Raw genomic sequence first — 22,146 nt, 5'->3', positions numbered from 1 at the left:
GTACTCTTTTTCCTTCACCACGGTTTTATCCCAATGGGTTTTCCTGGTAAGGTTTTAATGAGGCAACATCCCCAAGCGTATTACTAGCTCACGAAGGTTATTACATCCAAGGGGGAGTGTTATGAATATAGTGGATTGTCATAACAAGCCCAGTAAGGCCCGGCCCATATCAAGCCCGGTCCGGCCCAATGTTATGGAGGTGTAACTTGTATTAGGGTTTACTTGTAACCTCCTTTGTATGAACCTATATATATGGCTTTAACCTAATGAATAAAGCATCCTATTTCCCTCTCTATTCTCTCTAGTCTATAACACCCCGTCCATAATAGAATGCACTCAATGCACAGATTGGATTAAATATGTGGAGATAACCCACGTCCATAATAAGAATGCACTCAATGCACAGATTGGATTAAATATGTGGAGAAGAGGAATGTATAAGGCCACCTCTCGATATAAAGCCAGTTGGACATAAATGGGTCTTTGTGAGGAAAAGAAATAAATATGGTGATATCGTGATATATAAAGCACGGCATATTGCACAAGGATCCTCACATAGACCATGAATATATTATGAGGAGATATGCTCCCATGTGGTGGATGCTAAGTCTGGCTATATAAATGAAAAGACTTCATTTGCGGCTAATGGATGTAATGCCTGCATATTTATATAAGTCCACTGGATAATATAAGAGATTACCAGAGAGTATTGAGCTCAAATATAAGAAAGGTTCTCGAGAACATCACTGCGCATAAGGCTGGACAAATCCTTTCATGGACTTAGAATAAATGGGCGTATGTAAGATTATAAACGATCCCATCAGTCCATGAATACTCATAAAGAGGTTTGCAAACAAAGGATTTGTAATCATAAGCAGTGTATATGAACCTCTGGGTAATCGACCAAACAGTTGAAAGACCTAGGCATCAAATAAGTCCTGTTTGGAATTACACCTTGAGTACATAAATAATGAAATCCTTGTGCATCAAATGGCATACAATAAAGGGTACTCAAAGGAAATTTATAAGGACTAGGCCCGCCCATTGACCAGGCCCATTGGTGGTGAGAAGCCTAAGATTGGATAGTGATCCATTCAGTCCATAAAGTCATACCTCAGTGTCATAAGAGCTTTAATGTATCTGGCGAGCCACACAAGGCCTGATATATGTTTTGCCGTGAATCTATTATCAAGATTTAGCTCATTGTCCAACCCAAATGCACTGGGACGGGATTACAACATATTCTTCGTTATCTACAAGGTACGAAAGATTTGGGTTTATTTTACACTAACCATCCCAAGGAGGGATTAGTTGGTTTTGCTAATGCAGGTTATCTCTCGGATCCGCACAATGGTCGATCACAAACTGGCTATGTTTTCACGTACGGTGGAACGGCAATATCTTGGCGATCTCAAAAGCAAACGATCGCAGCAACATCGTCCAACCATTCTGAAATCTTGGCGATGCATGAAGCCAGCCGTGAATGCGTTTGGTTGAGGTCCATGACCCAACATATTATGATCGATTGTGGGATGACCGAAGGGAAGGCAGCACCAACAATAATGTATGAGGACAATGCTGCCTGCATAGCTCAGCTCAAAGATGGATACATCAAAGGAGATAGGACGAAGCACATCTTGCCAAAGTTCTTCTTCACTCATGAATTACAGAAAGCCGGAGAAGTTCAATCATGTGACAACTCGGCGGATCTATTCACCAAGTCGCTTCCAACTTCAACGCTCAAGAAGCTTATCAAGCAGATTGGAATGCGACGGCTTAAAGATCTTCAGTGAGCTTCAAATGAGGGGGAGTAATACGTGTTGTACTCTTTTTCCTTCACCACGGTTTTATCCCAATGGGTTTTCCTGGTAAGGTTTTAATGAGGCAACATCCCCAAGCGTATTACTAGCTCACGAAGGTTATGACATCCAAGGGGGAGTGTTATGAATCATAGTGGATTGTCATAACAAGCCCAGTAAGGCCCGGCCCATGTCAAGCCCGGTCCGGCCCAATGTTATGGAGGTGTAACTTGTATTAGGGTTTACTCTTCATCTACTACTTTACGTGGGCTTCCACTTATTGGGCTAAAACTTTTATGTAATTTGTGTTGCCTTGAATAGAAACTTGATAGCGAAAGAAACAACATGAATTCTGTGATCGATCAATAATACCAATATATGGATCACAGTGTGGGCAACGCTTGTCACCTCAAATATATAGTATATGGACAGGTGAATTATTATAATGGAACAGACGAACAGTCATGACATGCTGCTGCAAAACTTATCATAATACTATTATTTGACTTTATTTATTAAGATGAGTCTTCTCTTGAACAGTTTTTTTTCTTTTTCTTTTTTTTTTCTTTCTATTCCTCCACAAACACTTTCCTTTACAAATAGAGAGGCTAAAGAACTTAAGAAGAGAAACACACTCCTCTCCAAAAAGACCGTAGTTACAATTTCTTGAGATTAGCAAAAATCATGGCAGAAGCATCTAGTTTGGTGGGGAAGCTTGAGACAGAAGTGGAGATCAAAGCTTCGGCTGGAAAGTTCCATCACATGTTTGCCGAGAGACCACACCATGTCTCTAAAGCAACTCCAGATAAAATTCATGGTTGTGAGCTGCATGAAGGTGACTGGGGCAAGGTCGGCTCTATCGTCGTCTGGAACTACGTTATTGGCAAGTAAACCTTTATATCTTTCTGTCTTTAATTTTTCTTTTCATTACTCATGGAATCTAAACCAAAATTCAAACTAGTTTCTTAAAGATATGTAGTCGCTACATAAATTTCATAGTACTAATTAGAAAAAAGTTCGTTTAAATGGAATGGATTTCAAATATTAATTAACAGTAGATGACTACTAGCTACTATGATTACATTTATATACAATATCCTTTTGAAAAAAATCCATGTTGATTTTATAAAGCCAAATCTAGGGAAGTAATAAAATCTAAAAGCAATTGATGCAGATGGAAAGGCAAGTGTGGTGAAGGATAGGATCGAGGCGGTGGAGCCGGAGAAGAACTTGATCAGGTTCAGAGTTATAGAAGGTGATCTGATGAAAGAGTATAACAACTTTGTAATCACAATCCAAGTGACCCCTAAGCATGGAGGGTCAGGGAGTGTGGTCCACTGGCACTTCGAGTATGAGAAAATAAACGAGGAGGTAGCTCATCCTGAGAATCTCCTCCAGTTTGCCGTTGGAATGTCCAAAGAGATCGATGAGCATCTCCTAACCGAAGAATAGAGGATTACGTACCCTTCATGTGTGTCAGTGTGTGTGTGCGTCTTAAATATGTCTGCTTGATTAAGTACTTTGAAACTACAACAAATAATCATTTGTGTCCAAGTTGGTGTGTCAATCGCATGCGTGTATGCGTACTAGTACGGTCGAGTGATGTTTGAAGTTTCTAAATTGATGCAACGTGTAGTAGTACTAAAGTTATAGTGCTACTTCAAGTTTGTGTATAAATATACTATCATCTCTGTATTGAATGATAGTAAAATCATATAATCTAGCTAGTGCAGTCCCATCTCGTATCACCCCATTTCTTATCCAAATTTCAAACTAAAATAAAATGGGCCAAGATGTCACATTTCCAAATTTTGTCTCCGTTATAAAATTTCTACTCTAAGCCCACATTCTCCGAAAACATGTTAGATAGTCCTTCTTGTCACTGGTTTTGAAGTATTTGAACTTGGGAGATTAGAACCTTTCCTATTGCAAAAGATCACACTGCCATATGAACGATATTTTCCAACCTAATTAAACTTCGTCATATATATATATATATATTTTTTTTTTTAAATAGGTAACGTGTATACCTTTGCAAAAACATATGGTCTGCGAGGGTTGACTCGAAAAAGGATATGATATTTTAATAATGATTTGGAAATATAAAATACTCAATGATACATGTATGGTCAGAGTTTTATATTCAACAATTTAAGTAAGAACTTTCAAGAAGCTTATCAAGGAGAAACACCGGTTTAGTGGAAATAATGAAATGATGACTATTAAATTGAATATAGTTTAAAACTTATCATTTGTTTAATATGGATCCAGTCACATCCAATGATCAAGCTATACCAATCAAATAACCATTATTCAAAAATCCTTATCATGCCATCTCTAGAAATAGCGAAGGGATACATTTATACATACTCCTAATGAACCCATTTGTTCTAGTTTCCAAACCCTACCACATAATTTGAAATTATTTTCTTACTGCTTTCCCACTAATGCTACACCCTGAAAACATTTTGTTTGACACGAGCTACGAACTAAATATATTTGATATAGCCTTCGTTTTATACATTAATTAAAAAAGTATACATCAAACAATTCAGGCTTATCAGTTAGCTACAGGTGGACAAACGTGATCACATAAGATAAAGAACAAATCAAAATACGATTAATAATAAAATTCAGTCGCATTCACGGTTAATACATTCCTTTATAAAAAGGGGGCAAAAGAGCTCAGAAAGTAACCATTCACTCTCAAACCTCAAAAACCCTAACATTTACAAAGTCAGCGGTAATTAAAAAGAATGGCGGAAGAGGCATCTAGTTTGGTTGGAGTCCTTGAGACAACCGTGGAGCTAAAATCCTCGGCGGAGAAGTTCCATGACATGCTTGTCGGGAGACCACACCATGTCTCCAATGCAACTCCATCGAACGTTCAGGGAGCTGAGCTGCAAGAAGGTGAAATGGGCCAAGTTGGCGCAATCATCTCCTGGAATTACGTTCATGGCAAGTCAACTTTATATATTTCTTTGTTTATATATATATAAATCTCTTCTAAGATCTACCAAGTCATGATAATTGAGTACGTGAATGTTAAATTTGGTGTAGATGGAGAGGCAAAAGTAGTGAAAGAGAGGATCGAGGCAGTAGATCCGGAGAACAATCGGGTTACGTACAAGGTATTAGAGGGTGATTTATTAAAAGAATACACGAATTTCGTGATCACCTTACAAGTGACCCCTAAGGAAGGAGAACCTGGAAGTGTTGCACATTGGCACTTTGAGTACGAGAAAATTAATGAAGAAGTGGCTCATCCTGAAACTCTCCTACAGTTGGCTGTTGAAGTCTCTAAGGAGATGGATGAGCATCTCTTATCCGAGGAATAGAGGATATGATCATCTCTTAATCTCTTATATATATATATATATATGTGTGTGTGAAGTCTTTAAGCACGTCTGCTTAATTACTATGTATGTGAAATTGCAATAAACAACGAGCCGTGTCCGAGCTTGTGTGTGTCATGTACGTGTATGCATACTACTACTGTCGACTTGTGTTTGAGCTTAATTCATAAAATGCATACTTTTGATACTGTCGATCGTTTGAAGTTAATACAGTAAATTGAAGATACGTGTAAAATTTAAGGCTGCTACTTCAAGTCTATGTGTATGCCTAAAAAACTCAACACAAAAGTCAAAAATGTTACAATAATTAAATTCATATGCATCAGTGAACACGAATAGAATAATAACACTTGGACAGCACAAGTAAACAAAGAACACGTGATGGTTTATACTACTGGCAAAATAATATCTTTAGATATTTATTTCGAATCGGACCACGACAACGCTATGGGTTACTATTTCTGGTCTGTGGCTCAAAGGGATCGAGAAAAAGCTCTGTCCAATGTCCATGGCAGCGGTCATCAAGTTCGTAGCTTCTCCTCTACACACGTCATTTTCAGTCAAACGGATTCATCATGAACCTTTCTCTCTCAAGAACTCTTCCCCATCTCGGACCGTGATTGCTTCCAAAGCACCGGGTAATTTGGAAACTCATGGGTCTGATCGTGTCAATTACAAAAACAAGCGTGTTGGTTTGATCCCTTGTTCGCTATCTTCAATTGAGATTGTCCCTCAGAAGACGAAACTAAATTTAAATTTCGAAACTTTGTTCGGTCAACGAGCTCTGTGGCGAAAGATCTTGTTTGATTCTACGAAATTTAGAAGTATCATTCTTCTGAATGCCATTACAATCGTTTATGGTAAGCTCTGAGTATTCCCCTTTAAGCTTTAAGCTTTTCTTCTGTTCTTAGGTGTTTGGAATCAATGCATAGTTTCAAAGTTTCAATCTTTGATCTCTGTTCTGTCTTTGCACTTAAACCACATGGAAACAAACTTTGTCTCCAATTTGGGTTGGTTGAGGATAAAGTAGGAGCTTGGATTTGATTGTTGACTGCTTAGGCTCTTAGAAACTGTTTATTGAATATGTGGAAGTTTATAAGTTCTGATCTGTTGACATGTGTTATGTTGTAGCTAGTGATATTGCAGTTGTTAAAGAGGTTGAAAAGATCATGGATCCTGCAGCTTTTAATGTTGTGAGGTTTGTTGTGGCTGCGATTCCGTTCACTCCTTTTGTTGTGCGGGCGTTGAATGATGCTAAAACGCGTAATTCGGGGATTGAGTTAGGTTTCTGGGTTAGTTTAGGGTATCTAATGCAAGCAATTGGTCTTCTAACATCTGATGCTGGTCGTGCATCATTTATATCCATTTTCACTGTGAGTTGTGTTTTGCTCAGACAAGTTCAATTAGTATGAGAGAGTCTTAAAGGTAAAGTAATTATCTTTGCCTCTGATGACTGTTACAGATAATTGTGGTTCCATTGCTTGATGGTATGCTTGGAGCTATAATACCTGCACGCACGTGGTTTGGAGCTTTAATGTCTATCTTGGGAGTCTGGATGCTGGAATCCAGTGGTTCTTCTCCATGTGTAAGTGCTCATTGATCCTTGACAAGTGAAGTTTTCTTGTTTACAGTATTTTTTTTTTTTTTTTTTTTTACAGTATTTTGACGGTGTAGTTTACATTTATTCAGATTGGTGACTTGTTTAATTTCTTAAGCGCTGTGTTCTTTGGAGTTCATATGCTAAGGACAGAACATATCTCACGAACTACAACTAAGGACAAGTTCTTACCCCTTCTAGGCTATGAGGTCAGGAAAGCTTTCTGCTTTATATAGTTTAATTGTGCTTGTGGTGAACTACTATGATGGTTTAACGGAGTTGTATGTATGTATGCCATTTCCACTTAGACATGTGTCGTTGCTCTGTTTTCGATGGTGTGGTATTTTGGTGGGACATGGTCTACTATTTTTCAAGATTATGACCCATCTTCCTGGACATGGGACTCATCTTGGGAATGTATGGTTGCGTTTCCATGGATACCTGCGCTGTACACCGGTGCTTTTTCAACTGGTGTTTGTCTGTGGATCGAGGTACATTAGATTTTCTGGCTTTCTCCTCTAAGCTATCTTTCCAGTGTTTCAATGTAATCATTTGTTGATGCATAAGGCAGATATTTAACAAAGTAAATGAACTTTGGCAGTTATTAAGGTGTTGTTTAGATTGGTTTCATTTTGGTGATTTTACATTCAACATGTTCTGTCTGTGCAGATGACTGCCATGTGTGATGTATCTGCCAGTGACACGGCTGTGATCTATGGTTTGGAGCCTCTATGGGGTGCGGGGTTTGCATGGTTCATCCTTGGTGAGCGGTGGGGAACAGCTGGGTGGATCGGAGCTGCTCTTGTGCTAGGTAATGTAACTTTAAGAATTCGACTGTATGGTTCTTAATTCATTTTCTAGATGTTATCTGACTACAGAAATCCAATATGGTTTCTACTTTGTTCCTTAAGATACTATTATGTAGCAGTTTAATATATAGATAAGTAGGATGATCTTATAGGCTACCCCTAAATGATAATTTTCTGATCCTCTGCAGGTGGCAGCCTAATTGTGCAGTTGTTTGGTTCTTCACCGCCACCAAAAAATCCCTTAGAAGGTGAAGTGAGTAGAGAAGAAAATGATTGTGCATCTATTTCCAACAAGCAAAGGCGCTTCTCAACCTCACCCATAACGGTTAGATCGCAAAAAAACACGTCTAAACTATTGGAGAAGTAAAAGAAGACTCGTCCATCTGTGACTTATTCAAGTCTCAAGAGGCGAGCCTTAGTGTTACCCTGAGGCTTGGAATGTGAATTATGTAAAGTTCCCTTACAGTTTTGAGATGTATACTCATCTTGAGAAGGCCTATCTTTTGGTGGAGATTCAGATTCTTGGTGAATCAGTTCCCCAAATGAGTCTTGTCTGTGAAGAGAACAAAGAAATTATTAATATAAGCTGGCGTAAATGCTAGGCATGGTACAGATTCTTCCTTCAAAAGACTTCACTTATATATAAGCAGAGCTACACAGAGACCAAAAGATCAACAACAGAAAAGTGATGGCTCAGATGGCGAGATCCATGATAGAAGTGGAGATCAAAGTGTCAGCTGATAAGATTTTCCAAGCTATCAAGGCAACTTCGCGCAGCGTACCAAAACTGTCTCCAGAGAAAATACTTAGCGTGGAGGAACAAGTTGGTGATGACTGTAAAGGCACCAAGAATTGGACTTTGTCTGTGGGTAAGAAACAAAAAGTTACTTGCGTCTCCTCTTACTATAAGCTACTCTCTGCATAAATCTGATATCAATGGTTTGTGTTACAGATGGAAAAGTAGAGAAGATGAAGGAAAGAGTAGAGATAGATGAAGCGAACAAATCAATGACTGTGTTTGTGTTCGAAGGAGATGTGATGGAGAATTACAGTAGCTTCAAATGTAATCTTCAGATCATACCAAAGCTCAATGGAAGAAGTATAGCGAGATGGAGTTGGGAATACGAGAAGCTTAGCTCAGATTCTCCAGCTCCGAACAAATACATGGATTTTGCAGTCTACCTCACTAAAGATATCGAATCTAATCTTCTCAAAACATAAGAGATTTAAGTACAAAGCCTTTATGTATTTCTTTGTTTCATATTCGAACGGTTACTTATCTTAAAGCCATGTACGAAAACATCGGAAGTGTGTTTTGTCGTTACAATGATGGGCTTATCGTATGCAAATCTCAATCTGTACGATGGATTTCGATTCTGTGTAATGGGCTTTCATTTAGCAAAAAAAATGTTTTTTCTTGTTTGTTTGTTGTCTTTTAAAGTTCTTGTAACTCTGTTTATAATGTCACTCTCACTCTTATCATTAATACTTAAATATTATAAACTTACAGGTCCACAATAATTAATTAAAAAATCCTTACCTAATGTGAATATAATTATAATTGAAAATTTCAAATCAAATATCTGATGGTGACGATTACCAAATACTTTGTGAAATTGTCTGTCACTTCATCAGGTAAAATAAACAAAGTTGAAATATACAATGTTAACAAAAACTAAATTTTGCCTTGTCATTCTATTCCACATCAACTTGAAATCAACATAAGAATTAAAAAAAATACACAATTATATATATATATATATATATACCTGGTGACGTGACAGGCAATTTGAAAAAGTTTTTAGTACTCTTGATTTAAGAAAGAAAAACCCATCAATTTTCGGAATATATATATATATATATATATATTCATTCATATTTAGTCGAGTTGTAGTCTTGTAACTCTTGTTGAAAATAAGTGTAAAGCTCTCAATTTGTTTATACTGAAAAACCGGAACAGGGAGAATTGAACGTAGTTTTCTAAACTTCGCATGGACCACTACAAATTCATTTGTGTCATTTCTTTTTAATCGTTTCATGAATGTGAGATTTTAGTGTTTATAAATATACATTTACTAATCAAAAGTAGCGTCGTGAATCGTGTTTATGAATAGATCTTTTTATGAACAATGCAAATAATAGTTTAACAAAAAAAAAATTACAAATGTAATCCTATAGATGAGTCATACTGATGGACTCGTGATGAAATGCAAGTTAAAAAAAAAAAGTTTAAATGAATAAAACTACATAAAAAAATTGAATCAAACTTTTTAACTTTTTCAACAGTTTCTCTAAAACCATTCCTCTACAAATAGATGCCAAAGAACACATAAGTGAACTCACTCCTCATTCAAAATAAGTAGATCGAAGGGACAAAAAATGGCTGCCGTGACAAAAACCGAGGCTTCTAGTTTGGTTGGGAAGCTTGAGGCGGACGTGGAGATCAAAGCTTCGGCTGGAAAGTTCCATCACATGTTCGTTGAGAAACCACACCATGTCTCCCAAGCATCTCCGGGACACATTCAAAACTGTGAACTACATGAAGGCGAATGGGGAAAAGTTGGCACTGTCGTCATCTGGAACTACGTTCATGGTAAGTCAACTTTATACACTTTTTTAAATATTTGATGGAGTCTAAACCGAAATTAATTAAGGCTAACATACGAGGTATATGCATCTGTGTCAAAAATTAACATATATATATATATATATATATATATATATAAAGACTAGAGAATTCTTAAACATAAAGTAAATTTGATTACCATTAAAGTAGAAAAAAAATTGATTATCAAAATTAAACCTATAAAAAAAAAATTGTTAATTAATTGGTGCAGATGGGGTGGCAAAGGTTGCGAAGGAGAGGATCGAGGCGTTGGAGCCGGAGAAGAACTTGATCACGTTCAGGGTCATTGAAGGTGATCTGATGAAAGAGTACAAAAGCTTTGTGATAACGGTTCAGGGGACTCCTAAGCAAGGAGGGCCAGGATGTATTGTGCACTGGCACCTTGAGTATGAGAAAATTAGCGAGGAGGTTGCTCACCCTGAGACTCTTCTCCAATTCTGTGTCGATATGTCCAAAGGAATCGATGAATATCTCTCGACCGACTCAGTGGAGGTTGCTCCTCGTGTGGCTTTGTAAAGTGTGTAGTACGTGAACCGTGAACCGTGAACCGAGTTTGAGTAAGAGGTATACGTCGCTGTGTGTCATGTGTGTTTGTATGCAATAAATAATGAGCTGTGCTTTTATATCTGTACGTGGAAGCCCCTCTACTAAGTATGTGTATAATGTTTGTCATTTGGTAAAACTAAAAAGAATGTGATGTATGATAGGATTTTAATCCATGTCTTTCTACGTACCTTCATCCATCTAATAACATTTTTCGTATGGAGATTTAATGAAGCATATATATAATATACTGAGAGAAATATATATGTAACAAAATCATAGGATCATATAAAGATATTGTCAACTACAAAATGCGAATAAAAAGATCCTGTTTGAAGATTATTAATCAGTGCATAATATCAACCAAAATAATGTGATCAATGTAATAATCAAAGTAGAAGACTCTCTGGGCATAGATGATGAATATAAAAGTTGCAGACTGATAAAGGAGGTTTTAATATTTGATTTTACATTTTTATTTATTAGTATTTGTAGATAACGTTCCATGTTTTTATTGTTTAACGTCAATATAAATTTCTGCCCACTACGGAACTACTGATTTTAATCATATTTGTTCTAATAACATATTAATAAATATGTCAATATTCATATTGAGCGTGAACCATAAGAAATTATTTAATGTCATTTTTTAACTCTTTTTATTATTCCACATTTCCAATGGTTTTTATACGCAGCATTTAAGGCATCAAATGTTTAAGAAACTAATAATATACGCCAGCAACTATACCTGCTACCACTAACAAAATATTTATATAAGCAGAAACTTTGAAACAGGGAAAACGAAAGTATCTCGTGTATAATAAATTCAAATAAATTTTTAACAAAAAAAATAAAATAGTCCAAATAATGTATATATAAACAGAGACTTTGAACAAGGAAAACGAAAGAATCGTCGTGTATCATAAAATCAAATAAAATTTTAACCGAAAAAGAGCTTAATCCAAATAATGTAGATAATTTTATGAACAATTCAATTAAAAGTTCAAATAATTATACAGCTGAGTCAATGATGGGAATATGGGATCGGAATCACATGATACACAACTAATCATGAAATTATTATAATGAAAGAAACTCTTAAATGTATTCGACTGTTGCTCAACCATTCGACTATAAATAAAGTCGATCAGTAGATAATTAACTCACTCCTCTCTCAAAACCCTAATATTCCCAAAATAAGCATATCAGAGTTATAAATGGCAAGCACTGGAGCTCCTAGTTTGGTTGGGAAGCTTGAGACAGAAGTGGAGATCAAAGCTTCTGCTGAGAAGTTTCATCAAATGTTCGTTGGGAAACCACACCAGGTCTCCAAAGCATCTCCAGACAACATGCTGAGCTGTGATCTGCACGAAGGCGACTGGGGAAAAGTTGGCTCTATTGTCTTCTGGAACTACGTTCATGGCAAGTCAACTACCTTATAATACACTTTTTGCTTGTTTGTTAGTGTTTTATATAATTTCTTCCATATCTTATATATATGTCTAAACTTATAATACATTTTTGAACTTACATTCAAGTCACACTTGTATAAATGATAAATTCATTGGTGCAGATGGCGAGACAAAGGTGGCTAAGGAGAGAATCGAGGCCGTGGAGCCGGAGAAGAACTTGATCACGTTCAAGGTTATAGACGGTGATCTGATGAAAGAGTACAAAAGCTTCTTGCTCACGATCCAGGTGACCCCAAAGCAAGGAGGGTCCGGTAGCATTGTGCACTGGCACCTTGAGTATGAGAAAATCAGTGACGAGGTGGCTCATCCGGAAACTCTACTCCAGTTCTGTATCGATGTCTCCAACCAGATCGACGCACATCTCTTAGCTGAGGAATAGAGGTCTGTACTCCTCTCGTGTGACTATATCCTATCTGTACATGTATGTGTGATTGCATGCTGATTAATAATTGCACTCGTTCAAGGTGCAACAAATAACGAGTTTGAGTTGGTGATAAGAGTGCTATTCTCTGAATGTGTGTATGTATTATGTGTTTTGTTTGTTTAAGTGAATAATGTTTTAATAAAATTATGTATTAATGATGTTATACAATATGTTTGGATAAATAAGCGTAGTCTTTCCTTTTATTATTGTTACAAATTTTACAGTTGAAATTGCAAAATAAATGATATACTGTCAAAACAATAAAAATAATAACAATAATATATAACATATCCATAATCCCTTAAAAGGTCCAGTTTGTGATCAATACATTGCAAAAGGTGGTAAGGAGCTAAAACGAGTCTAAGCATGCAACTATGCAAGCTTAATTGGAATAAGTTACATATATTCATATCAGAGCAGAAATAGGTTTGGGGACATATAAACCGTTAATTATCTTTAGGAATTAGTAGACGGTATGTAAATAATGTTCCTCAGAGTTGGCTTATCGGAGTTGATCTGGATTAAAGAAAAATGGTCGATCAATGAGTGTTTTTGCAGCACAGAGAACCACATGATATGTGATATGTCTAAGACTTTATTGCTATGTTACTGATCAATGTATTTGGCTGTCGAATGATAAATTGAAGAATTTACCAAACGGAATGTGTTTTGTGAATACACATGCAGTGATTTCTCTCCATCCAAAGCATTTGAACTGCAGCTTGTCAAAGCTAGCTAGAAGATCAAAATATTGAGTCTTAAGATTATCAACCACAATATTGAGTCATTAAGATTATTATATGGGTAATTAGAAAGTTGAACACTGAAAGATACATACATAATGAACAATGAAGAGTGTCAAAGTGGTAAATAAAGTGTTTAGTTGTTTTTTTTAGATCAGCTATATTTACCGTACTAGATTTTAACCCGCGGTGTAACAGACATTTTATTTTTAATTTATATTTATGAAACTTTTACAAATTTTTTTGGAATTCTTTTAATAAATATCAAGATTACACAATATTAATCTTTACTTAAATTATTTTGATTATACATGTCCGATACTGTTGTTATTAAAAATAGTAAAATAATTTTTTTTGCCCGTATGAAGTATGAGATTATTGATATTTTAAATTTTTTGTTGATATCAATTCAAACCCATCACGTCTTAGAACCCGTCTTGTCATATAATATGTTGAAAGCATATTACATCCCTTCCCATCTATGTTTAAAATTATAGCAGGATCAATAATACTTCAATTTAAATTTAGTGCAGAGTTAAAATAATAATATTACTTAAACTTTTTAAAAAATTAAAATAATTAAAATATTTTAAATTTTATATATAATTAACAATCTTATCCGTCTTACTACCCGTTATATCTTACAATCGTTTTATGAACAATGCAAAACAATTGTTTTTTTGTTTTTTTGAAACAGTGCAAAACAATTGTTTAACAAAGGGAAAAAATAAACAATGCAAATGCACGTTAGCGAGGAGGTTGCTCACCCTGAGACTCTTCTTTACTTCTGTGTCGATATGTCTAAAGGGATCGATGAATACCTCTTCACCGAATCAGTGGGGATTACTCCTCGTGTGGCTTTGTAAACTTTAAGTGTACGTCTTAACAGGGGCGGATCTAGAAAATTTGTTCAATGGGGACAAAAATATAGTAAAAAAACTATCAAATACTAAATTATAAAAGACATAAAATTGTCATGTAAAAACTTTAAACATCTTACAAAACCACTCAGACGCTCATTTAACAATTGAAACCTTTTTACCACATTTTCATTTGTGACATATTCAAATAACTAAAAACAAAAAAAACATGTTATTATGTAAAAATTTAGAAAATTTTGAATTTATAGACTTATATTTTAAAATTTATTAATTTAAAATTTATAAATTATGTAACAAACTTCCATAAAAGCTTAACCATAGAATAAACATATAAACAATTATCACTGCAAAAACTAATATAGTCATGTATAACATAAAAACCTATATAATGTTTTCCAGGAAACATAGTTATAAGCTTGAACTGATTAAATAAAATTAACTGACTAAAAAATAATGCTTATATAATAGAAACGATTGTAAAAAAAATCAGGAAAATAAAACTCACAAATTGATAGTTGTTGATTTGTTGTCACATAAAGAAAACAAAGGATTAAAGAAGAAGAAAATAACAAAAAATTAGGTCTAGATTAGTAAGTCTTTAACTTATATATTAATATATATTTTTTAGTACATGGGTTAATGGGCTTTCCCAAAAAAAAGATAAAAAGTAGTTTTTTTGGTGGGGGCAGATTTTGTTTTTTAATAATATTTAATAATTTTTTAATTTTTTAATTTTTTTTTTTTTGTTGGTGGCAGCTGCCCCCACCATCTTGGCTGTGGGTCCGCCCCTGCGTCTTAAGCATAACACTGTGTGTTTGTATGCATGCAATAAAATAATGAGCTGTGGTTTGTATATATGTTAGTGAAGAAATGGAAGCCCTCTACTCTAAATATGTCATATGTGTATGATGTTCGTTATTTGGTAAAACGAAAAAGAATGTTGTGAGGAAATTTATTGGTCCCTAATCGCCTTTCACCCGATCAAAGATTCAAAAATCTAAAACTTGAACATGACACAAGAGAATTTGATCACCGAGTTCCCGGCCTCTAACCGGTACGTGTCGGGTGGGAACCGTCTCCCACAACTTCCACTATATGAAAGAGGTTATACCACTAACTTGTGATGTTGTTTTGGTTTTACAAATTTCGGCACACAAGAGGATACAATATCAAAGACACAACAAAGAAGGAGAAAGCTTCTTGAAGAAGAACCCTCTTTTTTTCTTCTCTTTCTCTAGAATTCTCTTTGATGTGTGTCTTCTCAGTTCTCACCTCCCCCACTTTCTTGAACGAAGACACATACGTATACATGTATGCATAGGGGCCAAAGCTATTTCCAGGATCTTCTTCTCCTTTTCTTAATGCCAATTTCGTCTGGCCCATTAAGGCCCAATAATGTGTGTTTGTCAAACCCAATTAACTAATGTGATGTATGATAGGATTTTAATCCATGTTTTTCTACCTATCATCTATCTAATAACATGTTTCGTATCATATCGTATGGAGATTTAATTAAGCATATAGTATATTATACTGAGAGTCTGAAAGAAAGAGAAAATATTTATATATGTAACGAAGAAAAGTCATCATAGGATCAAATAAAAGATATTGTCAACTACATAATGCGAATAAAAGATCGTGTCTGAAGATTTATTAATCAGTGCATCATATCAACCAAAATAATGTGATTAATGTAATAATTATAGTACAAGACTCTAAGCATAGATGAAGAATATAAATAATGTAAATAATTTTCATATTTAGAGCCATCAATATGAACAACCAAAATAAACTGATAGTCATACTTAGCGTGAACCACAATAAATTCTTTAATGTAATTTTTTTTCTCTTCTCTTTTATTATTCCATTAATGGTTTAAGGTTGAAATGGCAACATCTATGTATTAAAAATTAAGAATATACGTTGGCAACTACCTGCTATTACGTACTAACCAAATTAATATATATATAAGCAGAGACTTTGAAACAGGGAAAACGAAAGTATCGTCGTGTATCATATATTCAAATAAAAGTTTAACAAACAAAAAAAAAACTTAAATCCAAGTAATGTAGGATAGTTTTATGAATAATTCAAATAATTTATACAGCTGAGTCATAATGATGGGATCGGAATCACATGATACACAACTAGCTAATCATGAAATTATATTATAATATTCGAGTGTTGCTCAACCATTCGACTATAAATAGAGGTTAATGAACTCGATCAGTAGATAATTAACTCACTCCTCTCTCAAAACCCTAATATTCCCAAGATAAGCATATCAGAGTTATAAATGGCAAGCACTGGAGCTCCTAGTTTGGTTGGGAAGCTTGAAACAGAAGTGGAGATCAAAGCTTCCGCTGGAAAGTTTCATCACATGTTCGTTGGGAAACCACACCATGTCTCCAAAGCATCTCCAGAAAACATCCTGAGCTGTGATCTGCACGAAGGCGACTGGGGAAAAGTTGGCTCTATTGTCATCTGGAACTACGTTCATGGCAAGTCAACTACCTTATAATACACTTTTTGATTGTTTGTTAGTGTTTTATTTAATATCTTCCACATCTTATATATATGTTTAAACTTATAATATATTTTTGAATTTACATTCAAGTCACACTTGTATAAATGACAAAATCATTGGTGCAGATGGCGAGACAAAGGTGGCTAAGGAGAGAATCGAGGCCGTGGAGCCGGAGAAGAACTTGATCACGTTCAGGGTTATAGAGGGTGATCTGATGAAAGAGTACAAAAGCTTCTTGCTCACGATCCAGGTGACCCCAAAGCAAGGAGGGTCCGGTAGTATTGTGCACTGGCACCTTGAGTATGAGAAAATCAGCGACGAGGTGGCTCATCCAGAAACTCTACTCCAGTTCTGTATCGATGTCTCCAACCAGATCGACGCACATCTCTTAGCTGAGGAATAGAGGTCTGTACTACTCTAGTGTGACTATATCCTATCTATCCATGTGTATGTGTGATTAATAAAGCATTCTGATTATTAGTCTCACTCTTTCAAGGTGCAATATATAACGAGTTTGAGTTGTGATAAAAGTGATATTCTCTGAATGTGTGTATGTATTATGTGTTTTGTTTGTTTAAGTTAATAATGTTTTAATAAAATTATGTATTAATGATGTTTTACAATATGTATGGATAAATAAGCCTAGTCTTTCCTTTTATTATTGTTACAAACTTTACAGTTGAAATTGAAAAAAAAATTATATACATTGTCAAAAAAAAAAAAAATTAACAATAATATCATACCCATATAGGAATTTGTCATATATTATTCCACATATATCCGTTTTAAGGACTTTAAGTTACGAATAATGCATTAAAAAAAAAAACAGAAAACAAAAAGTTATATAATCATATTTATCAAATAACATAATAAATGACTGTTGTTTTTATTTGCATTACAACCAATTCGTGCCTTGATTTAACGAACGACATGTACTCCTAAGAATATTTTCAACATACGTGATTGCGGAAGGAAAGACCTGAACCGTGTGATCCTGAATGATTCTAGATCATTTTATATGAACAAAACCTAATTTATCGGTTATCTTTTACGAAAATTCAGTAGGTGAGACAACAAAAATGAGGTCGTGATTACAAAATAGCAATTAATAAATATTTGTTTTCTTCTACAACCGTTACGCCCTCACTCCTCTACAAAAAGAGGCCAAGTTAAGAGAACTCAAACAAGACTCATCATCCTCTCTCAAAATCGTATAAACTTTCAAGATAAACGAGAAAACAAAAAATGGCTACGAAAATGGCCGGGGCTGCAATGGATCCAATAAAGACAGAGGCGTCTAGTTTGGTTGGGACGCTTGAGATAGATGTTGACATCAGAGCTTCAGCTGGGAAGTTCCATCACATGTTTGCTGGGAGGCCACACCATGTCTCTAAAGCATCTCCAGGCAAAATTCAGCGTTGTGAGCTACACGAAGGCGACTGGGGAAAAGTTGGCTCTATTGTCTTCTGGAATTATGTTCACGGTAAGTCAATTTTATATTCTATCTTTTCACATAGATTTCAGAGTCATACCAAGAAATATATTTGGTGCAGATGGGGAGGCAAAAGTGGCGAAAGAGAGGATCGAGGCAGTGGAGCCGGAGAAAAACTTGATCACTTTTAGGGTGATAGAGGGAGATTTACTAAAGGAATATAAGAGCTTTGTGATCACAATCCAAGTGACCCCTAAGCAAGGAGGACGTGGGAGTGTGGTGCACTGGCACGTCGAGTATGAGAAAATTGACGACAAAGTGGCTCACCCTGAGACCTTCCTTGAGTTTTGTGTCCATGTCTCCAAAGAGATCGATGAACATCTCCTGAACGAGGAATAGAGAGTACTCTTTAAGATTGTGATATCCATCCTATATATGTGTATATGAAGCATGCATGTTTTAGTCTATGATGCAATAAATAAGGAGCCTTAATATGTGAGTGATATAGGAAAGTGCTATACTCTAAATGAGTTTACGATATGTTTTTCTTTTCAAAATAAAAGCTTGTGATACATAATGTACGTATGTTTGTGAATAAATCAAGCTTCGTTTGATCTCTGCTATCATAAAAGTTAGAATCATGCATTCTTCGCTTCCTCGTTTCAGTCTCTTTATAATATGATCTTCAGCTCATGTAATAAATCATTAATAAAGTGTTTAATATCGAAACACGTAGTGACGTAGACATGGAGAACAACCGAGCACCGTGGATCAGCTAATACAGTATTTGGACTGTCAAAACAAGGATGCATATAATGTACCAAGACTTTTTTGGACTGAACATAATTTTACGTTCATTCAAAGAAAATATATATATTTCGAAACACTTGTTACAATCTATATTTATTTAGCCAAATTAGACGTAAAAAGGGAAGGCTAAAAGAACGTAACTAAAATCAAACAGATTAATTAAGAGTAAAAATCAGAATGATCTTTTACTTAGCAAAAAAAAAAATCAGAATGATCACTAAAGTTTTGGGAAAATGACAAGCAGTTGTTTTTATCGATCTTTCTATGCTATTTGGCTAAAACGCTCAAGTTTCAGCAATGAGTAAAATGTATTTGAGTTTTATTCATGTTTAGTGTCCAATGAAACAAAACGGTTGAAGACCAACACATGTAATCTAGTGGTGGTTTATAGTTTATACTAATTTTGGTCGTCCTCATCCGAATTTGAACTTTGTATAATTATGTTACTGACAAAAAAAAATGGTTCCTAACACAATAATTTGGAGGACATTCTTTTTTTCCAAAAAATTATGACCGTTGAACGAAATAAGCAAAAACAAAAAGACATAATGACCATTGAACGAAATGGTTCCTAACACAATAATTTGGAGGACATTCTTTTTTTCCAAAAAATTATGACCATTGAACGAAATTAGCAAAAACAAAAAGACTACTGTATGACAAGATATGTCGAGAGATAATGACATTAATTATGGCACTTTCCTCTCAAGAAACAATTATTTGAATAGGATCTTAACTATTTTCTCTGACGAAAAACGTGTTGATAATGTGATGATAACTTTTCAATCGAGCATCCATTGATTTTAAAGAGAAAGCTTTTGCAATTTTCAAAATTCAAATATGTGCTGTTATATATGGACTAAATTGTCTATATGTCGTTTTTGTTACATATGTTTAATTCGGAAAATTATTACTTTCCCATTTTTGTTCATTTTTTCAAAGTGGATGTTGATCTGTCACATATACACCTTTTTTTCTTTTCTTATCACATTGCAAAATCGAGATCCGCAACATTCATTGGCTAAGATCTTTGAGACCTGGTCAGAAACAAGCTGGCTAGCTCTCTCACTACATGTCCTGTAGATTTTATTAACTACAAACACTCTGGTCTGGTTAGGAATGTAACAGTCAACTGCATGAGTATATACTTTGAGGTTCCATGTCCTAACAAAATTCAATCTTTACCAAACCTTTTGGTCTCTAGAAACGAGCTTATAAGTTTACTTGTAAAATAAAATAAAAAGACATTGTAAAAGAAAAAGAAAAAACTCTTAGATATACACAATTTTAAAGAAGAAAATAAAGGTTTTCATTATATGGAAATCTTATTGATATCTTTATGGGTCATAATATGATGGGACTGTATGTGATCACAAATCAAACCAATGTTTTCTTCTTCCAGATATGCTCACTCATTTCATCTATATAAAGTACTATCAAAATCCCAAGGAACTCACAATCTATACCAATACAGAAAAATCTCATAACTCCTCAAGAAAACCAGCCTTTGAAAAATGGCGGAGGCATCTTCTTTGGTGGGGAAGCTTGAAGCAGACGTGGAGATCAAAGCTTCGGCGGAAAAGTTCCATCACATGTGGTCAGGGAAACCACACCATGTCCCCAAAGCAACTCCAGGCAATGTTCAGGACTGTGTGCTGCAAGAAGGCGATTGGGGCAAAGTGGGATCTATCTACTTATGGAACTACACTCATGGCAAGTCAAATGTTATATATTCATCTATTTCACTAAAATACAGACACAATTCTATATGTGGGAATTTCATAGTTAAACCTACAAATATTAAATGATTGATGCAGATGGGGAGGCAAAGGTGGCGAAGGAGAGGATCGAGGCAGTGGAGCTGGAGAAGAACTTGATCACGTTTAGGGTTTTAGATGGTGATTTGATGAAAGAGTACAAGAGCTTTGTGATCACGATCCAGGTTACCAATAAGCATGGAGAGCCTGGAAGTATTGTGCACTGGCACCTTGAGTATGAGAAAATTAGTGACGCGGTAGCTCATCCGGAAACTCTCCTCCAGTTTTGTGTCGAAGTATCCAAAGAGATCGATGAACATCTCTTGGCTGAAGAAGAAGAAGAGGTGAAGCAAACAGAGACGTCTAGTTTGTTGGGGAAGCTTGAGACAGACTTGGAGATCAAAGCTTCGGCTGAGAAGTTCCATCACATGTGGTCAGGGAAACCACATCATGTCTCCAAAGCATCTCCAGGAAATATTCAGGGCTGTGATCTGCACGAAGGCGACTGGGGCACGGTAGGCTCTATCATCTTCTGGAACTACGTTCATGGTAAGTCAGTGTATATTCATATTTTTCATATAATTAAAACCAGTAGATTTCAAACTGAAGTTCAGACAAATTAATTAAACCTATAAATATCATATGTTATATAATTGGTGCAGATGGGGAGGCAAAGGTGGCTAAGGAGAGGATCGAGGCGGTGGAACCTGATAAGAACTTGATAACGTTCAGGGTTATAGAAGGTGATCTGATGAAAGAGTACAAAAGTTTTGTGGCCACAATTCAGGTGACCCCTAACCCTAAGCATGGAGGTTCAGGGAGTATTGTGCACTGGCACCTTGAGTATGAGAAAATTAGCGAGGAGGTTGCTCATCCCGAAACTCTCCTTCAATTATGTGTTGAGATCTCTAAAGAGATAGATGAACATCTCTTGGCCGAGGAATAGAGAGGAGAGTACTCCTCGATCGTGCATCTATTTGTGTGTGTACCGTATGTTCAGTATTTGAATTCAGATGCAATAAATAAGGACTATGAGCCATGTCCGAGTTTGTGAGTGTGCATGAATATTTCAATGTATGTTTTACGTTTGAAATTGTAAGTTTGAGCAGCGACGTGTAGTAGTAGCTAAAATATTGAAGCTACTACAATATTAACTATGTTATGTTTACTAGCGCTTATAAAATATCTTTGGATTTTATCTTTTATGTTTTCATGATTCATAAAGATAAGAGAGAAAAAAACAACTTTCTTCACAACAACCAATCTAACTTGTAAATATCATTAAAATAAAAAATAAGGTAATACAAAAGTTGTAAATATCGAAGACTCCATTTTTGGGACATGTGCTTATGGAGATGGCCTTCTCGTAT

At 35.4% G+C, this 22,146-nt stretch overlaps 9 protein-coding genes across 10 annotated transcripts; all 9 read left to right on the top strand.

The window, feature by feature from the left end:
- The first annotated feature begins 2,355 nt into the window (after positions 1-2,355).
- Positions 2,356-3,544, top strand: LOC17894197 (MLP-like protein 43). Its single transcript, XM_006302880.2, has 2 exons — positions 2,356-2,682; positions 2,974-3,544. The coding sequence occupies exons 1-2, from the start codon at positions 2,484-2,486 to the stop codon at positions 3,249-3,251; spliced, it is 477 nt and encodes a 158-aa protein (XP_006302942.1). The 5' UTR covers positions 2,356-2,483; the 3' UTR covers positions 3,252-3,544.
- Positions 3,545-4,490: 946 nt separating this feature from the next.
- On the top strand, positions 4,491-5,390 carry LOC17894970 (MLP-like protein 31). Its single transcript, XM_006301284.2, has 2 exons — positions 4,491-4,757; positions 4,860-5,390. Exons 1-2 carry the CDS (start codon positions 4,556-4,558, stop codon positions 5,135-5,137), a joined length of 480 nt encoding a protein of 159 aa, XP_006301346.1. The 5' UTR covers positions 4,491-4,555; the 3' UTR covers positions 5,138-5,390.
- A 221-nt stretch (positions 5,391-5,611) lies between these two features.
- Positions 5,612-8,173, top strand: LOC17895345. Its single transcript, XM_023788572.1, has 7 exons — positions 5,612-6,015; positions 6,287-6,528; positions 6,618-6,740; positions 6,845-6,961; positions 7,061-7,243; positions 7,422-7,563; positions 7,750-8,173. The coding sequence occupies exons 1-7, from the start codon at positions 5,658-5,660 to the stop codon at positions 7,926-7,928; spliced, it is 1,344 nt and encodes a 447-aa protein (XP_023644340.1). The 5' UTR covers positions 5,612-5,657; the 3' UTR covers positions 7,929-8,173.
- Positions 8,174-8,229: 56 nt separating this feature from the next.
- On the top strand, positions 8,230-8,984 carry LOC17896216 (MLP-like protein 31). Its single transcript, XM_006301687.2, has 2 exons — positions 8,230-8,430; positions 8,514-8,984. Exons 1-2 carry the CDS (start codon positions 8,250-8,252, stop codon positions 8,780-8,782), a joined length of 450 nt encoding a protein of 149 aa, XP_006301749.1. The 5' UTR covers positions 8,230-8,249; the 3' UTR covers positions 8,783-8,984.
- Positions 8,985-9,841: 857 nt separating this feature from the next.
- Positions 9,842-10,960, top strand: LOC17895622 (MLP-like protein 28). The gene is made up of 2 exons (XM_006301756.2): positions 9,842-10,154; positions 10,399-10,960. Exons 1-2 carry the CDS (start codon positions 9,941-9,943, stop codon positions 10,701-10,703), a joined length of 519 nt encoding a protein of 172 aa, XP_006301818.1. The 5' UTR covers positions 9,842-9,940; the 3' UTR covers positions 10,704-10,960.
- A 951-nt stretch (positions 10,961-11,911) lies between these two features.
- On the top strand, positions 11,912-12,811 carry LOC17895601 (MLP-like protein 34). Its single transcript, XM_006300849.2, has 2 exons — positions 11,912-12,152; positions 12,304-12,811. Exons 1-2 carry the CDS (start codon positions 11,948-11,950, stop codon positions 12,579-12,581), a joined length of 483 nt encoding a protein of 160 aa, XP_006300911.1. The 5' UTR covers positions 11,912-11,947; the 3' UTR covers positions 12,582-12,811.
- A 3,687-nt stretch (positions 12,812-16,498) lies between these two features.
- LOC17895437 (MLP-like protein 34) lies at positions 16,499-17,435 on the top strand. Its single transcript, XM_006301363.2, has 2 exons — positions 16,499-16,751; positions 16,903-17,435. Exons 1-2 carry the CDS (start codon positions 16,547-16,549, stop codon positions 17,178-17,180), a joined length of 483 nt encoding a protein of 160 aa, XP_006301425.2. The 5' UTR covers positions 16,499-16,546; the 3' UTR covers positions 17,181-17,435.
- Positions 17,436-18,022: 587 nt separating this feature from the next.
- Positions 18,023-18,709, top strand: LOC17895188 (MLP-like protein 31). The gene is made up of 2 exons (XM_023788616.1): positions 18,023-18,260; positions 18,331-18,709. The coding sequence occupies exons 1-2, from the start codon at positions 18,023-18,025 to the stop codon at positions 18,606-18,608; spliced, it is 516 nt and encodes a 171-aa protein (XP_023644384.1). The 3' UTR covers positions 18,609-18,709.
- A 1,758-nt stretch (positions 18,710-20,467) lies between these two features.
- LOC17895175 (MLP-like protein 34) lies at positions 20,468-21,974 on the top strand. 2 transcript variants are annotated; one of them, XM_006303050.2, is made up of 3 exons: positions 20,468-20,732; positions 20,837-21,325; positions 21,439-21,974. In XM_006303050.2, exons 1-3 carry the CDS (start codon positions 20,534-20,536, stop codon positions 21,720-21,722), a joined length of 972 nt encoding a protein of 323 aa, XP_006303112.2. In that variant the 5' UTR covers positions 20,468-20,533; the 3' UTR covers positions 21,723-21,974. The 2 variants fall into 2 exon arrangements, with proteins under 2 accessions (XP_006303112.2, XP_023643369.1); XM_023787601.1 differs by having other exon boundaries at positions 20,634-20,736.
- Positions 21,975-22,146: the final 172 nt, after the last annotated feature.

This window comes from Capsella rubella, unplaced genomic scaffold (assembly GCF_000375325.1).
Source record: "Capsella rubella cultivar Monte Gargano unplaced genomic scaffold, Caprub1_0 scaffold_2, whole genome shotgun sequence".
NCBI classification, from domain to species: Eukaryota; Viridiplantae; Streptophyta; class Magnoliopsida; order Brassicales; family Brassicaceae; genus Capsella; species Capsella rubella.
Note: the sequence above shows the minus strand (reverse complement) of the source record. Positions and strands in the feature narration are given on the sequence as shown.